This window comes from Tiliqua scincoides, chromosome 11, assembly GCF_035046505.1.
Source record: "Tiliqua scincoides isolate rTilSci1 chromosome 11, rTilSci1.hap2, whole genome shotgun sequence".
In the NCBI taxonomy this organism is placed as follows: Eukaryota; Metazoa; Chordata; class Lepidosauria; order Squamata; family Scincidae; genus Tiliqua; species Tiliqua scincoides.
The window spans coordinates 398,060-413,665 of record NC_089831.1 but is presented as its reverse complement, the minus strand read 5'-3'; the positions used below and the strand labels follow the sequence as shown (position 1 = coordinate 413,665).

At 52.5% G+C, this 15,606-nt stretch overlaps 1 protein-coding gene across 3 annotated transcripts; it reads left to right on the top strand.

The window, feature by feature from the left end:
* The first annotated feature begins 1,962 nt into the window (after positions 1-1,962).
* On the top strand, positions 1,963-13,907 carry REEP4 (receptor accessory protein 4). 3 transcript variants are annotated; one of them, XM_066639394.1, is made up of 8 exons: positions 1,963-2,097; positions 6,203-6,275; positions 7,583-7,659; positions 9,785-9,905; positions 10,281-10,394; positions 11,344-11,476; positions 12,272-12,444; positions 13,057-13,907. In XM_066639394.1, exons 1-8 carry the CDS (start codon positions 2,066-2,068, stop codon positions 13,114-13,116), a joined length of 783 nt encoding a protein of 260 aa, XP_066495491.1. In that variant the 5' UTR covers positions 1,963-2,065; the 3' UTR covers positions 13,117-13,907. The 3 variants fall into 3 exon arrangements, with proteins under 3 accessions (XP_066495491.1, XP_066495492.1, XP_066495490.1); XM_066639395.1 differs by having other exon boundaries at positions 2,002-2,183; XM_066639393.1 differs by lacking the exon at positions 1,963-2,097 and having other exon boundaries at positions 6,084-6,275.
* Positions 13,908-15,606: the final 1,699 nt, after the last annotated feature.

Genomic DNA, 15,606 nt, shown 5'->3' with positions numbered 1-15,606 from the left:
TTTCTTTACTCAGCGCGTGGTTGGTCTGTGGAACTCCTTGCCACAGGATGTGGTGCTGGCATCTAGCCTAGACGCCTTTAAAAGGGGATTGGACGAGTTTCTGGAGGAAAAATCCATTATGGGGTACAAGCCATGATGTGTATGCGCAACCTCCTGATTTTAGGAATGGGTTAAGTCAGAATGCCAGATGTAGGGGAGAGCACCAGGATGAGGTCTCTTGTTATCTGGTGTGCTCCCTGGGGCATTTGGTGGGCCGCTGTGAGATACAGGAAGCTGGACTAGATGGGCCTATGGCCTGATCCAGTGGGGCTGTTCTTATGTTCTTATGTTCTTATGTTGAGATCAACAGAAATGGAATTTCTGGGTGTCCGTTGAACTGTCACTGGAAAATGGGGGTTGGGATGAGGGAGGAACCAGCCTGCAACTAAGGGGGCAGACACACACACAAACACAAACCCACAGTGTTTGGGAAACTAAGGGGGGGGGAAATGACTGGAACACCAGACACAGGCAGCTTGTAGCTACCATGATAACCAAGCAACATGTAGCTGGCCTCTGAAAACCAGACAAGCATAGTCGAGCCCAGTGGAGTGTCTCATTTTAGAGAGTGACCAGGATAAATTTCTTCAAAACCCCATCTCTTCTTCAGCTGCCTATACACATCATGGCTTGTAACCCGTACTGGAGAAAAAATTCATGGGTTACAAGCCATGTGTATGTACAATCTCCTGATTTTAGAAATGGGCTATGTCAGATGCAAGGGAGGGCACCAGGATGCAGGTCTCTTGTTATCTGGTGTGGTCCCTGGGGCATTTGGTGGGCCACTGTGAGATACAGGAAGCTGGACCTATTGCCTGATCCAGCAGGGCTGTTATGTTATTTTGCCCCCCCCCCCCAAACCTGGAGATGCATCTGCCACTGCTATTCCTGCTCCTGACCAAGAAAGAGAGGGCAGAGCAGGAGAGGAAGTGTGGAGGAGGAAGAGCAGGTGGGGCAGCCACAGGAAGGCACCTCCTGCAGATGGGCTGTTTGTGGCAACTGTTCCCCGCTAGTGGAAAGACCGTGGCAGGCAAGAAATGCTTGCAGATGGTGGCCTTTAAACCCCAAATAATTTCAACTTGAACCATTAAGAAACGCTGCATCTACTGACACCTGAAAGCAGGAGCCCTGGCTGGGAACAGCAGGCAAGTCCCTGCACGCAGAGAGAGCCTTCCAGCGAAGATGATCCAGATTCAGGGACTTGTGGTGGGTGGGGAGGCAGGTGAGGCAAGGCCTCCCCAGGGGAGTCCTTTGAAAAGCGCCACCACAGGAGGTGCTTTTCAAAGTACTTGCCTGGCTCCAATAATAATAATAATAATAATAATAATAATAATAATAATAATAATAATAATAATACAGGTATTTATATACCGCCTTTCTTGGTCTTTATTCAAGACTTTATTCAAGGTGGTTTACACAGGCAGGCTGATTAAATCCCTGTAGGGATTTTTACAATTGAAAGAAGGTTCTATCTTTCAAGAACCACAACAATTCAGATGTTTCACTCTGATCTGGCTTCACATTCTGGCCCCCATCCTCCCAGGCTCAGAGCAGATGGAATAGCTGGGCTTCAGCTTGTCAGCTGCTTCAAGGTGCCGGTGGCCTCGAACTGGCGACCTTGTGGATGTTATCTTCAGGCAGACGGAGGCTCTATCCTCTAGACCAGGGGTGCCCAAAGTTTTTGGCAGGAGGGCCACATCATCTCTCCAACACAGTGTCGGGGGGGGCCCCAGCAAGAGCACCCCCCCCGTCGCCCCGCCGGACTCTGAGCCGGTCCAAGTGCAGAGATTTGAACAGCAGCCGCGGGGCGTGGCCACGGGCTGCCCTCCTCCCATTGGTCCCCCTGAAAGGGGCGTGGCCACAGTGAGCCCGTGGGAGGCTTCCCAGCCACGCGTGCGCAGGAGCGCAGGGGCGTCCGCAACCGTCCGGCTGCGGCAGTGGCCGTGAGGCGGGCGAGGCGGGCGGAGCTTTGCTGCCGTCTCTTCACCGCCGCTGACGAGGCGCAGCCCGCGGGGCCGCTCTGGCCATGCTCTCTGCCGTCCTGTGCCGCGCCGTGGTGTGAGTCCGCGCGGGGAGGGGGAGCTCTGCACATGCCCCGGAGCCCCCTGTCCTCCGGGTGGGGTGGGCAGTCAAGACCACTGGGAGTAAGCTCCATTGAACCTAATGGGACTTTCTTCTGAGTAGACCTGTGTAGAATTGCATTGCTAGGGCTGTTTGGCGGGCGGGGAGGCTGGTGAGGCAGAGCCTCCCCGCTGGAGTCCTTCGAAAGGCAGCGTCACTGTGGGAGGCGCCCAGGCACCCTCAGCCCATGCCCGGAGCGTGACCCTGCACCCCAGACTCTGCGGAGTGCGTGTGTTGTGGGGTGCTTGGGCACCTCCCATGGCGGCGGCGCTTTTGGAAGGGGAGGGTGGGGAGACCCACTGCCCCCCCATCTGCCCCCCCATCTGCCCCATGTCCCTGCTGTCTGTTTCAAAGTGTCTCCCGAGGAGCCTATGGGTTTTGGGTGCTTGGGCGTCTCCCACGGCGGTGGCGCTTTTTGAAGGACTCCAGCGTGGAGGCTCTGCCTCACCTGCCTCCCCATCTGCCCCATGTCCCTGCTGTCTGTTTCAAAGTGTCTCCCGAGGAGCGTGTGGGTTGTGGGTGCTTGGGTGCCTCCCACAGCGGTGGCACTTCTTGAAGGACTCCAGTGGTGATGCTCTGCCTCCCCACCAACCTCATGTCCCTGCTTTCTGCCCCAAGGTGTCTCTGAGGAGACCCCCATGGGCCTGCGGAGCGTGCCTGGGCAGCCTGCACAGCCCCAGGGAGGGCAGCCCTAGGGAGGGCTGAGTCAGAGCATCTGTGGGCAGGTGCACGTCCGGCTGCTGCTGCTACTAAAGTGGGGATTTAAATGTTGAACCTAAATGTTGGGTGCGAGGGTGGTGGGTGCCTTCCCGCTTGCCCCCCCTTGTGCATCCCATAGATGCAGCTGTCCTGTGAGCTTCAGTTGCGCAGGGGCAAGTTAAACTTGTGAGCTCAGCTTTGGGTTTTTAGAAAAGCGGTATTAAAATCCTTTAAAACAGCGTTTCTCAATGTTTGTCCCCTGCTGTGCCACTTCAGGTGGTCTGTCTTTTTAAAGTACCACCAGAAGTAATTGGCGATGACATCGTTTCCAGTTAGTTCTGTGTTGGGAGGCCAGAGGTGATGTGACAAACGGCACTGAGAGGCTCAGGGTGGGCAGGAGGGCTTTTTGAGCACAGAAAGGCATGTTTTGGAGCCTCCTGTTGCTGTTTGTTGTGTTGCTTTCCTGGTCTTGCTGAAGGGTGGCAGGAGTCCAGGGGTCCCACAAGTACCACCAAACACCATCTCAGGTACATAAGAACAGCCCCACTGGATCAGGCCATAGGCCCATCTAGTCCAGCTTCCTGAATCTCACAGTGGCCCACCAAATGCCCCAGGGAGCACACCAGATAACAAGAGACCTCATCCTGGTGCCCTCCCTTGCACCTGGCATTCTGACATAGCCCATTTCTAAAATCAGGAGGTTGCACATACACATCATGGCTTGTAACCCGTAATGGATTTTTCCTCCAGAAACCTGTCCAATCCCCTTTTAAAGGCATCCAGGCCAGATGCCATCACCACATCCTGCAGCAGGGAGTTCCACAGACTGACCACACACTGAGTAAAGAAATATTTTCTTTTGTCTGTCCTAACCCTCCCAACACTCAATTTTAGTGGATGTCCCCTGGTTCTGGTGTTGTGTGAGAGTCTAAAGAGCATCTCTCTATCCACTCTGTCCATCCCCTGCATAATTTGTATGTCTCAATCATGTCCCCCCTCAGGCGCTTCTTTTCTAGGCTGAAGAGGCCCAAACGCCATAGCCTTTCCTCATAAGGAAGGTGCCCCAGCCCAGTAATCATCTTAGTCGCTCTCTTTTGCACTTTTTCCATTTCCACTATGTCCTTTTTGAGATGCGGCAACCAGAACTGGACACAGTACTCCAGGTGTGGCCTTACCATCGATTTGTACAATGGCATTATAATATTAGCCGTTTTGTTCTCAATACCTTTTCTAATGATCCCCAGCATAGAATTGGCCTTTTTTTCTGCCGCGCATTGGGTCAATACTTTCATCGACCTGTCCACCACCACCCCAAGATCTCTCTCCTGATCTGTCACAGACAGCTCAGAACCCATCAGCCTATATGTAAAGTTTTGATTTTTTGCCCCAAAGTGCATGACTTTACACTTACTGACATTGAAGCGCATCTGCCATTTTGCTGCCCATTCTGCCAGTCTGGAGAGATCCTTCTGGAGCTCCTCACAAATCACTTCTGGTCTTCACCACTTGGAAAAGTTTGGTGTCTGCAAATGTTTGCAAATGTCTGCAAAGTTTGGTGTCGTCTGCAAGGTACCACTTGCTGGACGTTAATGGAGGCAAGCACAAGTATTCTTGCAATGCGGTCCTGAGTCGTGCCTCAGTTTTGAGCCCTGGCTGGCAGCGTCTCCTGGGAGGCCATAGAAAAGGTCCCAGCCTGAACCTCTGCTCAGCTGCTGCTGCCAATCTGTTTGGACAGCACTGAAGCTCATGGACCAGGAGTCTGACTCAGGAAGAGGCAACCTCCTCCCTTCTGTTTGGTCAAGCAGTGGTGTTGGGCAGTTAGGATTTATTTCAGGAGGGTTGTCTACCTTCCACAAAACACATGTGAATGGGTTGTGTGTGTGTGTGTGTGTTTTAGCAGTCTGAGTCAAATATTGTTAAATATAGACAAGCCCAAATCCGAACCCACTTTTCAGCAATGGCATCGCTGTACCAATGGGACGTGTGCTGCATCCTGCAGTTGAGGGGCACTCACGGAGGCCTCTCAAAGTAAGGGAATGTTTGTTCCCTTACCTCAGAGCTGCATTGCCCTTACCTCGGTGCTGGAAAATTGGTTAGGATTGTGCTCTGAGTTAAATCCACAATTTATATGGTTATTTCTTTGAAAATGCTCCTTTTGCCTGAGAGCCTCTTTCTGGCCTTCAGAAACAAAATGCAGCATATCTGTTGTGCAGTGACTCAGAAGTGTTTCTCCTGCCCACTGTTGGCATGTGGAACGCCTGAGCCAGACCACTGGTCATCCCGCCTAGTGTTGTCTGCTCTGACTGAGGGTGTGTGGCTTGCCAGGGTATCGGCTGCAGCAAGGTCTTTCCCAGCCTCCCAGATTTTTTTGGCAAGAGATGCAGCCAGCGATGGAATCTGAGGGCTTATTTGTGCAAGCACATGCTCTGCCCTTGAGCTCAGTACCTTTGAGGCTTGTTCCTGGTGCTTTGGTTGTGAAATTTGTTTTCCCAGGTTTGCCTTCTGAGGCACCTCAGTCTCCCTGGACAGTCTGTAGAAAGAGGGCTTTTTCGGCCCTTCCTTGTGTGGTTTTCCTAGATCTTGGGCCTCCTGTTCATTCAGGCTTGTGCTAATCTTGTGGATTTATCATCTTCTCATTTTTTTGGATTTGGTGTTTGCTTGCAAGCCCAGCTTAAACATTCCTTAAAAGTGATGCTGCCTGGCTGGTCACTCCGTCATCCTTTGTTGAGTACACCTGACCAGCAAGGAAGCCTGGATCTGTCAGATCTGCCTCAGTCCTCCAGTATCAAATGGTTGGGCTGCTGAACCATTTCCTGCCTTGACTCATGTCCCTGTTCTGGGGCCACTGGGAGAGGGAAATCAGCTGGGGAAGCTGGCCAGCCCCAGGAAAGCCTTGATAATGGTTCTTTCGGTCCTGGAGCCCTAATTCCTGGTCCTTCCTCTTGCTGAAATCCAGCAGTGTGTGGGCTGGGGAGCCAGTCAGGCTGGTCCTACCTCTGGTTGAGCAAGACGAGGCTGTGTGCAGCAAGCAGAAGATCTCAGGGCACCTGATTCCTGTGCTGGGAGTCTGCCACAGACTTGGGTCTTGGGGCTATCTGGCTGGTGCTCAGTGGGCTCTGCCCCTTTCCTGCCAGACTGGCTGGACTTGCCGCCCTCCAGGGCACACCTGGCTCCATCCTTGCATAGGCAGGCCTGGAACAGGCACCTTCACTAGGGCTGCCTTCATGGTCCTGGAGGCAGTGAAGGCCAAGGCCCTGCGCTATGGAAAGCGCTCCTGCCTCTGGCTGCTGGCTGGGCTGTACCGGTGGTGGCCGGCCTGCCTGACTCTCCCTTTCCGTTACAGGCTGGTGTTTGGGATGCTGTATCCAGCCTACGCGTCCTACAAGGCTGTGAAGACGAAGAACATCCGGGAATATGTGAGTCGGGGTGGGCGGCTGCTGGAGTTGTGGTGCTGGCAGTTGTTAGTGCCCTCCAGTATTTAAGAGACATCGGGGTGTGTGAGGACTCCAGTGAACTGACACTCAAGCAAAGCTTTGAGTGCAGTGCCTGGACTACATGGAGTGGGCTTTGTTTTATTTTCTTATCAAATATTTTGAGCTAAAGAGAAAAAAATTAGATGACTTGCAGCAAGAGTGTCTGGTTCAGTGGCACAGCCACTTCGGGGCAGAGAGTTTTTGTTTCAGTCCCTGGCAACATCTCCAGGCAGGTCTGGGCAAGACCCTTCTCTGCCTGAGGCTCCAGAGAGCTGCTGCCAGCTGGAGTGGGCAGTACAGAGGTAGACAGGCCCAGGGGCTGAGTCAGTGGGAGGAAACTTCAGGTGTGTATCATCAGTAAAAAGAACATAATGTGTCTACGAAATAAGGCTTCAATCCCATGCATGCTTATCTGGCAGTAAGCCCCATTGACTATAATGGGACTTACTTCTGAGTAGGCATGCATAGCGTTGAGCTGTTAATTTGCTTTGTCTGATCCAGATTCATGGAAGGCAGTGGGAAATGTTCTGGTACGGTGGTTCCCAAACTGCTGGGTCGTGGCCCACCAGCCAAGGAAGCACTTGTCCCTACACCTTTAAGGGATGGGGAGAGGGGGAAGGCATCAACCCGATCCCCAGAGCGTTTTTTTTACTTACCTGCAGACAGCACTGCAGTTCTGGGGGGTCCGGAGGGTCTGGGGAGCCCTCCATAGGGCTCCTGTGCCCGCAAAAGTCTTTAAAAAAACACCAAAAAACCTGGCACTTTCAGTTCTGTCATGAAAACTGGAAGTGCCTGTTTTTTCTTTTTTTAGACTTTTGTAGGCATGGGGAGCCCTGCAGAGGGACCCCAGGACTGCTGCGCTGGCTGCAGGTAAATAAAAGAACTTCTCCCATCCCCCGCAGCAGCCTGATCCTGGGGATTGCGCTGCTTCCCCCTTCCCCTGCAGCAACTTGCAGTGCTCTCAACTTGCATGTAGGAGTTTGGGGGACTATTCTAGAAACTTGTCAGACTCCAGTTTCAGAGAAGGAACTTGGGGTGTTTTTGTCTCCTGACGTGTTTAATATACATGTGCCTCCTTGTGCACACTGGCAGGTGGAAAGAGAAGCCAAGCCTGTCCCATCCCCCCACCTTGGGGTATCTGAGCTCAGGCCCCGCACAAGAGGGCAGCATTTTCTTGAGGGGGTTTCTCATTGCTTGGGAGGGCGAACATAGAGCCGGATCTGCTTAAAGTCTCCCCCATGTCCTCTCAGGTGCGCTGGATGATGTATTGGATTGTCTTTGCCCTCTTTATGGCTACGGAGACCTTTACAGACACCTTCATTTCCTGGTGAGTGACTGGGGTCCTGAGCTCTCAGGGTGCCTCTCCTGCTTGCTGTAAGGTGCTGATTCTGAGCTGCGGAGCCCCAAAGAGCCAGGCCTTTGCTTGCACCTCCCCATTATTGCGGCTTCTTTCCTGTCCCTGCAGGCTCCACAGGCCCCCACAGTTCACCTTCTCCAGTTGCAGGCTGAGGGGCGGTAGGAGTAAGCACCTTGGATGCATCTGTTTGCCACACTGACTTTTTCCACTGCTGGGTTTTGACCAGGGGGCAGGTGCTTGCATGGTTGCACTTGCATCTTGTGCTGCTGCTTAGCTGGTAGGAGGAAAGGCATGACTGGGTGGAAGCCAGTGGTCTGTTCCTTAGGCGCATCCTTGGTGCCCCCCAGGGGGTTCTGGTTCCTTGCAAACTGTATGTTTTCCTTCCATGTGATTGTGATTCTAGCTCTTGGTCAAGCAGCCTCTAGTATCGCATCCTGGCTATAAAAACCCCAGATGAACTGGTCAGTGTCTTGGGCGGCACTGACATGTGTTGGCATCACTATTATTGCTGCAATCAGTTTCTGATTATGTTCCATAATTGGTGGGTGTGCATTTTCAATTCTCATGGTTTCTCTGTTGCAATTTTATCAAGTTAAGGCTGCCATCCTAACCCCTTAAATCAGTGCTTTCCAGCATTGGCATAGCGGTGCCAAAGGGATGTGCGCTGCATCCTGCAGTTGGGTGTCACTCCCGGAGGCCTCCTCAGAGTAAGAGAATGTTTGTTCCCTTACCTCAGAGCTGCATTGCCGTTCTGTCAATTCTGGAAAGCACTGACGTAAGGGGTTAGGATTGAACCCTAAGAATATCTCATCCGGAATCCCTCAGTTGCTTTTCAGCTTGTATTCCCTCGTAGTCAAAAATACTTGGCCGTTATTTGACTGGTCAGTTGGTGGAGTATTTTTGGCTGGCTAAATGGGGGTGTGCTGAGTCCTAGCTTTAGGAAGGAAGTGACAAGAGCCAACTCAATTATGCCTGTTGGCGGACATCTGTCTTGGCAGCAGGTGTCTTGCCCCTGACAGTGGATCTGAAGGGTGATCTGAGCTGTCTTCTCTCTGGAAAAATGGAATGCTGGTTCTGTTATAATATATTCTGTATATATTCTGAAATAACACAAGTGTGGATCAGAGTAGTTTTGAGCAGCCCTTCTCCATGTGCTCTGGAAAGAATGGAATTCCAGCTGTCTTGTGCTGGTGGAGCAGGTGCAACTGCTTTGTGTCATGTCCATTGTGGTCTTGGGGGGGGGGATCCAGGTGTGTATGCAGCAGTTATCTCACCTTTCATGTGCTGTGGGACAGACTGATCTTGGTCAGTCTTTAAGCACACACCAGGTTGATTTCAGAGTCATTTTGACTCTGAAATCAAGTTTCTGCTCTTCATTGGTGAGTTCAGTGACGTCAGAGGGGGGCCTTTGTGGACCCTTGGCCCTCAAGGAGCCCCACAAACCAGAAGCCATCTGAATCTTAGTGTTGCGTGGGGATTCTTGAGTTTCTTAACTCTGTGAAAATTGCCTGAGTTGTTCATCTAAAATCGAAGGTTAGTGTTGGGAAAAATGAGCTCCAGAGCACAGAAAGAATACAGAGAGAATTTTCCCACACCAATTGGGGTATAAATTCACCTTGCTACCAAATTTATGGAGGCCTATTTGAGATGAGCATGCTTAGCTGAGGACCTTAAACCTAGTTTCCCGCCCCCCTCCTAAAGGAAACAGCGGAGTCTTGTGACACCTTAAAAGTTAGCTAGTGTGTGTTCACATAAGCTGTGCTGGTCCATGTCCCCAGATGCCCCCTGCCTAGGGAAGCTTCCCTGCATGCGTGTTCCTGGCTTGGATCCTGCCTTTTGATTTTCCTCCCACCCTGCCTCTAGCCTCAGCTGAAAAGGAATGCCTCTTTTCCCACTCACCCCCACTGTCTGTGACATTCTTAAAAGCAGCCGTACATGCTCAGGAATCTGTCGCTTTCCCCACCCCCCACGCCCAGTGTGAGATGGTGCTCCAGGAGTCCTGGCTGAGCTGCTTTGACTTGTGTGGGGCATTGAGAAAGTGGCAGCTCAGGGTTCTCCAGGGACCTCACTGCCTTTTTCATCTTCTGCTGGACAGGTTTCCCTTCTACTATGAGATCAAGATGGCATTTGTTGTGTGGCTCTTGTCCCCTTACACCAGGGGGGCCAGCCTGTTATACCGCAAGTTTGTGCATCCCACATTGTCCCACAGAGAGAAGGTAAAAGGAACTCCTGGTCTGGCCCGCTCTTTTCAGTGGGTGGGGCCTTGGGCCTGGAACCTGCCACCCTTCTCCATCCTGTTTTCCTGGGTGCTCTGCCAGGAAAAAGGAGTGCAGTTGCTTGTTGGGGGGAGGGGGAAGAATGTGCATGTTTGCGGGAAGCACTGGGCCCTGCACTGCACTGCACTTCACTGCACGGGTGACACCTGGTCACCTGAGTGCAGGGAAGCCTGGTGGGTGGGGTTCTGCTGTGGCCACTCTGCCACACCTGACTGGAAGGCAGAGCAGTTGTGTGTGGACTGTGAACAAGCTGCCTTTCTTGCATCCTTGCAGCTGTAGTGATGTGTTAACCTTCCGATGCCTCTCCCTCTGCAGGAAATTGACCTGCTGATTCTTCAAGCCAAAGAGCGTGGATACGAGACCCTCGTGAGCTTTGGGAAGAGAAGTCTCAACGTCGCAGCCACAGCTGCTGTCCAAGCTGCAGCGAAGGTAATCCAGTTTCAGTGCATTGTGGGTGGTGTGTTCGCTTGGGCTATGTGGTGTTGTGGTGGGAGTTGGGGAGGCAGAGCTGTGCTGTCCCCTCTGTTCCTGAGGCACATGCTGTGGCTGCCCTGCCTGAAGCATTGCAGCCATGAGAGGGTCTTCCTGCATCCTCATTCCAGCACTTCCAGGCTGCATTGCTTGGTCGTTGGGGCGCTCTAGTGGGGACTTTGGCAGGGGAAGCAGGAGCCTGTCCCATTTGCCCAAGAAGTCCTTCTGGCAACCAGGATCTGCGCAGCTCTCTCTGCAGGGCTTAGAGGCTTTGCCTGCCCAGCTGCCCAAGTTCTGTCTGCAAGCTGTCTCACTCTGCTTAACCCTGTGGCAGGTGACCTGGCTTCTGAGCAGGCCTCTGTGAGGGTGGGGTGGTTGAGCGGAACACGTTTGGCAGCTTTTGTGAGGCCAGCGCCCCAGGCTTGGAGATGGATTATACCTCCTGGCTTGGGTTGGCCCTTTTCCCCTAGATGGCCTGGATATGGGCTTCTGCTTGGTGTGAGAAGGATGCAACCTCCAAGTGGCTCCTGCTTGATTCCAGTGTTGTTTAGAATGATCTCCTAAGAGAGCTCCACCAGTGGTCTCTTTAGGGATCTGCCCTCTTGTTGCAGCCTCTGTGTCATAGCTCAGTCCTTTCATCTGGAAGCCCTTTTAGCCCCAGGCTCTGCCTCCCCCACTTCTGAGTTCCCTGCAAGGAGCTCCACAGTGCTGCTTGGGTGTAATTCAGCATAGTGAGCACCTGCTGGCGAGTGGGTCCCCCTTCCCCTCTGCAGCAGAAATAACGGCAGGATGCTCTGGTGTGGCTGTTTCCCCTCCTTGCCTCTGGGAAGCTGCCTGGAAGAGAAATGCCCTCCTCCTGTGTATGTGCCTCCCGATCATCTCTCTCCCATCTTTGTTTTCTGGTCAGAGCCAAGGAGCCCTGGCTGGCCGCCTGCGGAGCTTCAGCATGCAGGACCTGCGATCCATTCCTGACTCGACTCCCGTGCACTACTCAGACCCCCTCTACCTGGAGGAGCAGGAGCTGCGGCGGCGACCCATAGGTAAGCAGCTTGTTTTCTCTGGCCTGCTCCCCCAGAGTGCTGGATGGTGGGTCGCTGAAGGAACCTGCCTGAGTCTGTAGTGGAACAAGCCAGGACCGAGGAAATGCCTTGCACTGTACCAGTCTGGGGGTGCCTCTAGAGTAGGGCTGGCTGTGCTGGCTAGCAGCATCTGAGCAGAGAGGTGCTGTTGAGGGGCAAACTGGGGGTCCAGGACCCTCTGTGGTGGTGGAGCAGCCAACAAGTTTTTTCAAGCAAATTTATAAAATGTATTTTAAAACCCTCTAAAAGGTACATGAAGGACTTAAATTTTAAAACACAGAATTCTGCAGTCCTTCTCAATACAAAGCTACTGGGGGTCTTGGACCAATCCTGGGGTCTTGGTCTCTGATACTGGCAAACATAGATTTCCCCCAAACACACTTGCTTGTTAGGCAAATGCAGGCAGAGATTCCTTCTTGCTTCCTTTGGGCAAAAGAGGCAGACTGGAGGTAGGAGGCCTCAGCTTTGTCACTTCTAAAAACAAAAGGGAGAGACACAGAAGAGTCACCAGCAGCAGAGCAGACTGCATGGCATGCAGCTCTCTGTAGAGCCTCCCGTCCTCCCTGGTCCTTCCCGCAGAGGTTTCCTCCTTAGCATCACTCAGGATGATGTTCTGAGGTGACTTAAAATGTAGGTGTTGTCCAGGGGCCAGCAAGTCAGGCTGAAGAGGGGTGTGTGTTCAAGGGCAGCCTTTTCTGAGTAAGCCCTCAAGCAGAGAGGGTCTCTCGCCTGAACGACACTGCCCTTGTCCCTCAGGGCACAGGACAGCCCCCCAACCAGTGGGGTCCGAGGATGACGAGGAGGAATGCTGGTCAGACTCCCAGCTCTCCCCCAGCAGCAGAGGCCGCAGCAAGGAGCCCTTGCTCTCCAAGCCACTGTCCAGAAGCCAGAGCCTCCGCTCGGTGAAGAAGAGGCCCCTGGCCAAAGAGGTGAGGTCTGGGTGTGTGTGTATGTGTGCATCCTGGAGAAGAGGGTGCTAGAGGGCAAACCGACTTGCCCCCAAGGGGAAAGGGACCGAAAGGGCTGGGCAGGCCCAGTTGCCCCACAAAAGTGGGCTCTTTTGATCTTGGATGGGAAACAGTCTGGGGCAGTGTTTACCAATGACAAACAGGCTTTATTGAACACACAGCTCAGCAAAGAAAAGGACATGCTAAGCCAGCAATTTTCAATGTTTTTCATCCCATGGCACACAGACACTGATTATTTTTCACATGTTTATGCCACCTTCCTTCAATGAGCTCAGGGTGGTTCCTTCCCTCTGTTTGTCCTTACAACAACCATGTGAAATAGGTGAGGCTGAAAGGGTGTGACTCACCCAAAGTCATCCAGGAAGCTTTATGGCCAAGCGGGGATTTGAACCTGGTTTTTTTAGGTCTAAGTCCAACTCCAGAACCACTGCAAATTTTTCCAGAGGAATTTTGAGATTACACATAGAAAGTGGTCCCTTTTGATCCTGATGCTGACAGTGTAGGGAGCTTGGGGCCTGGGCTGAAAGAGGATTGGGATGCATCCCCACTGCTTGTGTTTGTTCTCTTCTGCAGGGCTCTGCTCGGCCAGTGCGAAGCCGGACAAGAAAGAAGGTGGTGGATCAGGACAGCTAAGCCTCTTTGGAGGTGTTTCTTTGGCAAAAATGGGGACTCTCTGCCAGAGCTGGCATGGGGGGGGGCTGCCTCTGCTGTGGTGCTCCCCCCTGTGCATTCCTTTTAGTTTGCCACAGACAAAATGGCCCAAGGTACAGTTGTCACCACTGGGTTCTGCTGGGGCAGTGGAAGGAGACGGTTCCAAGCGATCCTTTTGACCTGTGGACCTGTTGCTGCAGGAGAACCTGCGGTGGTGCTGGCTGACTGCCCTTCTTGGTGCTGCGAGGAGGAGCTCTTCCCCACTGTCCACCTTTGTGCCTTCTTGCTCCTCTCCTCATTGTGTAACCTTGTTGTGCCTTTCTTGAGAGAGGGGGCAGCCTCTCTCCTTACTGGTTCTTGCAGCTGTCTACCAGATTGCTCATTCACAGGGTGTGCATGCTTGAAGAAGGGCCTTCCCTCTTGTACACTGCACTGAACACTCTCCTCTTCAAATAGCAGGGAATGTGGAGTTGCAGTGGGTGTGGCAAGAAGCCAGCCTGATGCTCCAAGCGCCATCTCCCTGTGACAACACCTTGCTCAGGCAGTTATCACAGCTACCACCAAAGACTGCACTTGCCTCTCTGGGGCCTGTCTCAGTTCCCCCTTGCTTTGGTATTACTCACACCTCAGGTCTGTGCCCCGATAGTTCAGGCTATTCTTTCTCCTGCATCTGTGAAAACACTAACTTGACTACTTGAGAGCCTTGGTTCTGAACTTGATTTTAAATGCATTTGTACTTTAGTATATTTTTAAATAAAGTGCATTTTCTTGAACACTGGGCCATGCTCAGCAATCATTATTTGTTCTCAGGATAGGGTGGGAGGGAAGGAAGCTGCTTCCAATGAGTTACCAGCAAAAAAAAAAGCTGTCCCCCAAAGAGTGCCTTCCAGGCCTCCTGCTGCCCTTTCAACCAAGCTTACAAGGGGGTGTGGCTGCAGAGAGGGGCAGCCAGATGGAATGGAGGACAGAGTGCCTGCATCTTGAACCGCAGTATAGAAGAGGGAATTCTGGCAGCTGCGACTCAAGATGGTTTAACAAGCTGCAACATTCCCTCTTCAGTGGTTTAAGGGGCAGGCATTCTGTCCTCCGTTGTATCTGATCTTGCCCTGCCCTGTTGGGGGGGGGCAACATCTGCTGTGTGCTGTAGCTCTGGCCTGAATAGCCGTGAGCAGGCTCCAGGGATGTGCAGTGGTGGGGAGGCAGGTGAGGCAGGGCTGTGGCTGGGGGGCTTTGCCCCCACTGAGCCAGCAGTTTGCCCCTAGCCTTTTTCCAAACCTGTCCTCTTTTTCAGCCTCCTGTCCTCCAAACCTGTTTGAATGTCCTCCATTGTAGTGTGTGTTCCCTGAGAGCTCAGCCCCTCCCCACAGGCAGCCTCCTCTAATCAGGTCAGGCTGCTGTTGCTTAGGGACCAATCATAACAACCCCCTGATAGGCACATGACATGGGAGAGGGTGACATGAAGAAGCCTGCTTGCTCTGGTTCCTTCCATCATTGCGTGGTAGCAAGCTTGCCCAGTGCAGGGTCCTGCACTTTTTTTCCATGCCCAGTAGGGGAGATGGTTCTGTGCTTCTGGCAGGGATGGGGGGGGGGGAGAGAGAGAGTGTGTGTAGAGTGGGTAGAACAGGGCTCCTTGGCAGTTATGACCTCTGGTCACCCTGCCCCATCCAGAGCACATGGAGAGCAGGGCCGGTCAAGAGCAACTAACAAGGAAGGTGGGGAGAGATTTTGACTTGTACTGGCTGGCGGGGAGGGTGCTATATCTTCTGCTGTGGAACATGCTAATTACTACAAAGGTATTGCTGCTGGGAAAACATTTGTTTGGAGAAATCACGGTGGGGTTTTTGCCTTTCAGATATCTTTTTAAAATTAATGGCTGCTGCTTGGGGCTGGGGAGACCCTTTTTGTGGTGGGGGAAAGCATTTGAACTAAAGAGAACCAAGAACTTAAGTGTGGTAAAGGTTCTAAGAAGAGGTGGATTCGGAGGGGGGGCATGGGTGCATGCCCCCCAAAACTGTCCTGCCAGCAGGAAAGAGCACCCAGTGGGATGGAGAACAAAATCAGGTGCAAGGGGAACACCCACTAGGCAGGTGCCAAGGAGATTGGCTGGAATGGGAGCCCAGGTCTACCCGCCCAGCAAATAACCACAGAGGCTAAAAGTTCAATCAGAAGCCCAGGTCTACCCAAGCAGGTAGACCTGGGCTCCAAGTCCAGGCAGTATATTGTGCTGGTGGGCAAAATGAAAGGATAAGTTGCATGTTACTTTCATGTTGGCCAGGGGTGTCCAAACTTTTTACCAGGACGGCCACATCATCTCTCTGACACTGTGTCAGCGGCTGGGGAAAAAAAGAATTTACATTTCAAATTTGAATAAATGTGTATCAATGAATACATTAGAGATGGAACTTATATGAATGAATTGTCTTGCAGCTCAAGGCCTATAAAAGGTCCTGCACAAAGCATAGCCAGCCTTTC

Coding starts and splice junctions, on each gene's coding strand:
- REEP4 (XM_066639393.1), top strand. CDS start 6,084: ATGGTCCTGGAGGCAGTGAAGGCCAAGGCCCTGCGCTATGGAAAGCGC. Junction 6,276..7,582: donor CGAAGAACATCCGGGAATAT/GTGAGTCGGGGT, acceptor ATGTCCTCTCAG/GTGCGCTGGATGATGTATTG. Junction 9,906..10,280: donor CATTGTCCCACAGAGAGAAG/GTAAAAGGAACT, acceptor CTCCCTCTGCAG/GAAATTGACCTGCTGATTCT.